At 37.4% G+C, this 3,731-nt stretch overlaps 1 protein-coding gene across 1 annotated transcript; it reads left to right on the forward strand.

Annotated features, from left to right (window-relative positions):
- The first annotated feature begins 508 nt into the window (after positions 1–508).
- Positions 509–3,097, forward strand: LOC149215382 (putative plastid-lipid-associated protein 12, chloroplastic). The gene is made up of 5 exons (XM_089389705.1): positions 509–885; positions 1,346–1,399; positions 2,480–2,554; positions 2,664–2,792; positions 3,020–3,097. Exons 1-5 carry the CDS (start codon positions 571–573, stop codon positions 3,095–3,097), a joined length of 651 nt encoding a protein of 216 aa, XP_089245831.1. The 5' UTR covers positions 509–570.
- Positions 3,098–3,731: the final 634 nt, after the last annotated feature.

Here is a 3,731-nt window from a genome sequence, read left to right on the forward strand (position 1 = left end):
GCAGCTACATAGGTACATGACTAAGCTGGAGTATGTATGTGCCGCATATTGTGTTTTTTATTAATGGAATGTATTATGGTTTGGAGAAAGGAATAAAGACCTGCAAGTATTTTTCCAGGGCCTTCTGGAGACTTCATTAACCAATTTCGTCATTTGCACATTTCTTGTTTTTGTTTTTGGGTGGGAGTGTGAGGATTTTTACAGAAGCTGTCCTGTTTCTTCGAAGGCTGAGCGAAGTCTGGCTAGCTTTCGCTGAAGAAACCATTGGTACAGCGTTGTAGGGTTTCTTTTTTCTTCTTTTAGGGTGAAGTTGTGATTCTTGGTACAGATTGAGCGGCAATCTTTTGTAGTTTGAACTGTTTTTGCACATGAAGATCTAAATAAATTGGGGTTTTTGAACTGTTTGAACTGTTTGTGCCGCATATTGCCTTTTTAATGGAATGTATTGTGGTTTGGAGAAAGGAATAAAGACCTGCAAGTATTTATGTATGTGCCCCATAGGAAGTGATGAGTATATTATAAACAATCTCATCATCAAATAGTGGAGATAGAAAGAGGACCAGAAGCACGATGCAGTGCATAGCAATGGTTGCATTGCCTGCTGCTGGAGGTAGTCCTTCAAAATGTCTATGCAGGCCAGTCCTGCAGCAAAAACCAAAAACACCTCTTAAATGGAGGATACTTTCCCCAAACTCTTACAATTTAAATACATATTTGCATAAAAGAGGAAGGAAAAGAGCAATTTATATACCTGTCAAAGCTGCTGGTTCTGCTGTTTCCCTTGAAAAGCGTGAGGTTGCAGGCAACGACCCAGAACGACGGCTTATAGAAGGCCTGCTCGGCATTCAGGGCAGGGGACGCTCTGCATCTCCCCAGCAATTGAAGGTTAAATTGAATTGATTTTTCTCTCCGCTACAATTCCTTTTTAGCTGTGGTTTTGGTGTCAGCCGTGTGGGTATCTTTATCTGGGCGAATTTGCAAGCTAACATGTTACAGTGGCGGTTTCTTCCACATTAATAATCCCCTTAACCCGAATAAAATGTTGTGCAGAAATCATTCATTCACAGCCAGCCATGGGTTAAATGAGAATAATTAACGCTTTCTGCTGAAAGTGGCACTTGTTTTTCTGGTTTTTCAAGTCCAAAGATACGCTAATTTTCAAAACAATTATTTTAATTTGTCACTTTGAAAGTGGCACCTATTTTTGTGGGTATATAAGTCCAAAGAAAAGCTAATTTAAAATTCTTTTTATGATAATTTGTCTTTCGATTGTATCTTGTTTTATTCTGATTGAGATAATGTGTAATCAAGTGCTGATTTGGAAAACAATTGCTTCCATAAACAGGAGGTTGAGCAAGCAATAACAGAACTTGAATCAGCGGGTGGTGTCTCGGACCCTGTAAGTATCTGTATTAGGATATTCGCTTATTGTTCTTTTCTTGCTCCCATTCCCGTCTTGACATGGCATTTGTCCATTACTGTCACGTTTCTTATCCTTTGATACTCTTTAGCCCCATTTCTCATCCGGTTCTTGTTTTCATTCCGTTTACCATTTCCCATTCGTGGTAATGTTAACGATTTATAGTAATTATCCAGTTAGATTAAGATTTATCTAGACCTATTTATCAGTTTATTAATTTAAGTGTGCTACAATGAACTATAATCTAGGATTTTTGAAATTATCTTCCCAGTACACGGATATTTTCAGTTGTTAGTAAGTGTCGAAGCGCAGCTAGATTGGTTGGCTTGAATTTGATTCTTTGTTTTAGTCAAGGTATATCTGAAACGTTGATCATGTTCAGATTCATTCTGTTATTTTGTGGCCTGCCATGTTCTCAGTGGTCCATTGTCAGAAGACATGCTCAGGTTCTGCTCTGGTACCTTCACAGTGCTCGATGATGGTTCTGGCTTCTACTCTCACTCTATTGTGGATTAATGTTTAGCTTCTTTCTCAGGATCAACTTCCACTTTATTGTCTAAGATTTAACTCGTGCGTTTACTCCTTTGTACCTCTTTTTTTTTTAAACTTTATCTTCCGCATCTAGGAGCCTTTGAAACTCGCTCGTTACTACTATCAGTGGTTGTGCTTTCAAGCTCCATTGACCTGTTTTGGTCATTTGTGGACATTAGTATAATTTCTTTCCTTCTTTGGTTGGTTTTGCCAAAACTTGTACACATTGTGTATACTGCTTATCTTCCCCTTTGCTTTTTGACTATGACCATCCCCTTCTCACATGACCATGTTTCAAGTTACCAATGTTTCAATTTTTTGACTGCGTCCATCATGTGCCATTAATTGTACAACAGGGTTGTCCCGGCAATTTCGGATCACATGCTATGGTTGCATATTAGTAATTACATCACCTGCTTAAGCTTTTGTAGTCAACCATGATTCAATTAATTGAGATAATAAGTTGTTCAGTTCCTTAAACAGATACATTTATCTTTCTAACAGACATGATGTTGTACCCACATGTAGACCAGTTCCTCTCTAATCGAAGGTCGTTGGCAGCTTCTTTTCACTACAAGGCCAGGCACTGCATCTCCCATCCAAGTAAGCTTAACTTTATGGTAAATTGACCTGCCAGAGAAGGCTACATTCACTGCTTAATTCAGCATTTTGTTTAAAATATGACTTTCACAATAGTTATCATGTGCATTAGCCCTTTGCATATTTGACTCCCTTCACTGACACAACTGCTTATTTAGTTTTTGACATAACTATTACTGCGGTTCTGCTTAAGATTCATGTGTTAGACTGTGCTGCTTATAATCTACTGATCTTTGTTTCTGTATATTTAAAACATTTGCCACATACTGGTTCCTGTATACCTTATGAGTTTTCTATTTTGAATATTCTTTTGCCCCAATGAAATAACATGGCAGCAGTATGAGATTATAAATTTGGCTTCAATGCTAGAGCAAATAACAATGTGTTAAATGGCTAGTGATTGAAGCTCGATTGTTGATACCTTGCTATGAAGATCCTTTATTGATCATGTTTTCTTTGTATGTTCAGATTTCTCGTGCCAAAGTTAATCTCCTTGAAGTTAGACAAGTCATGTTAGGGATGTCTCTTACTCTTATACAGCTTTAGTCAATCAAATACTCTTTTTAATGTTAAACAAGCTTTTGGCACATTGTACATGATATAAGGGTTGCACGAGAACCTTTAGTTCAGATAACTTCAAGACTGCAAGAAAATTTAAACCATGACAAGTACAGTACTGCAACTATGGTTTCTTCGTCTCTGGCACCATCAAGTACTAGAACAAGGTTTGAACACCGCTCTCCTCGTACATCTTTCTCTTCTAGCATCCCATTTCAAGATTCTGGCCATTCATCATCAAGCTATCTGACTATGCAGTCTTCACCAGCCCCATGGTCATCAAAGGTCAGCTTTGTTTAAACATTTTTATTTATTTTCATCCACTGTTAATTAAAACAAGGTTTTTTGTCTTTGATGACTGTTATCAACTATTCGACATTATTTCTGCTCTGGTATGCTTCAATGCATCATGTTTCAATTTCAGAATTTTAGCAAATGGGAGTTTCTGTCATTTTCAGAATTTTGTACTGGATCAATTTTTTACGGGACCTGTTCTGTATATTTAAAATTGTTGCCACATTTTGCCGCAATGAGATAACATGGCAACAGTATGAGATTAATGATAAATTTAGCTTCAATGCTAGAAGAAATAACAATGTGTTAAATGGCTAGTGATTCAAGC

Source organism: Pinus tabuliformis, chromosome 1_1 (assembly GCF_031772625.1).
Source record: "Pinus tabuliformis cultivar Carrire ecotype Pingquan chromosome 1_1, CPIR1, whole genome shotgun sequence".
In the NCBI taxonomy this organism is placed as follows: domain Eukaryota; kingdom Viridiplantae; phylum Streptophyta; class Pinopsida; order Pinales; family Pinaceae; genus Pinus; species Pinus tabuliformis.

Excerpts from the sequence above, each read along its gene's own strand:
- LOC149215382 (XM_089389705.1), top strand. The coding sequence starts at position 571 with ATGCAGTGCATAGCAATGGTTGCATTGCCTGCTGCTGGAGGTAGTCCT. Across the intron at positions 886-1,345 it reads CATCTCCCCAGCAATTGAAG|GAGGTTGAGCAAGCAATAAC; the intron begins GTTAAATTGAAT and ends TTCCATAAACAG. Across the intron at positions 2,793-3,019 it reads ATCTACTGATCTTTGTTTCT|ATTTCTCGTGCCAAAGTTAA; the intron begins GTATATTTAAAA and ends TTGTATGTTCAG.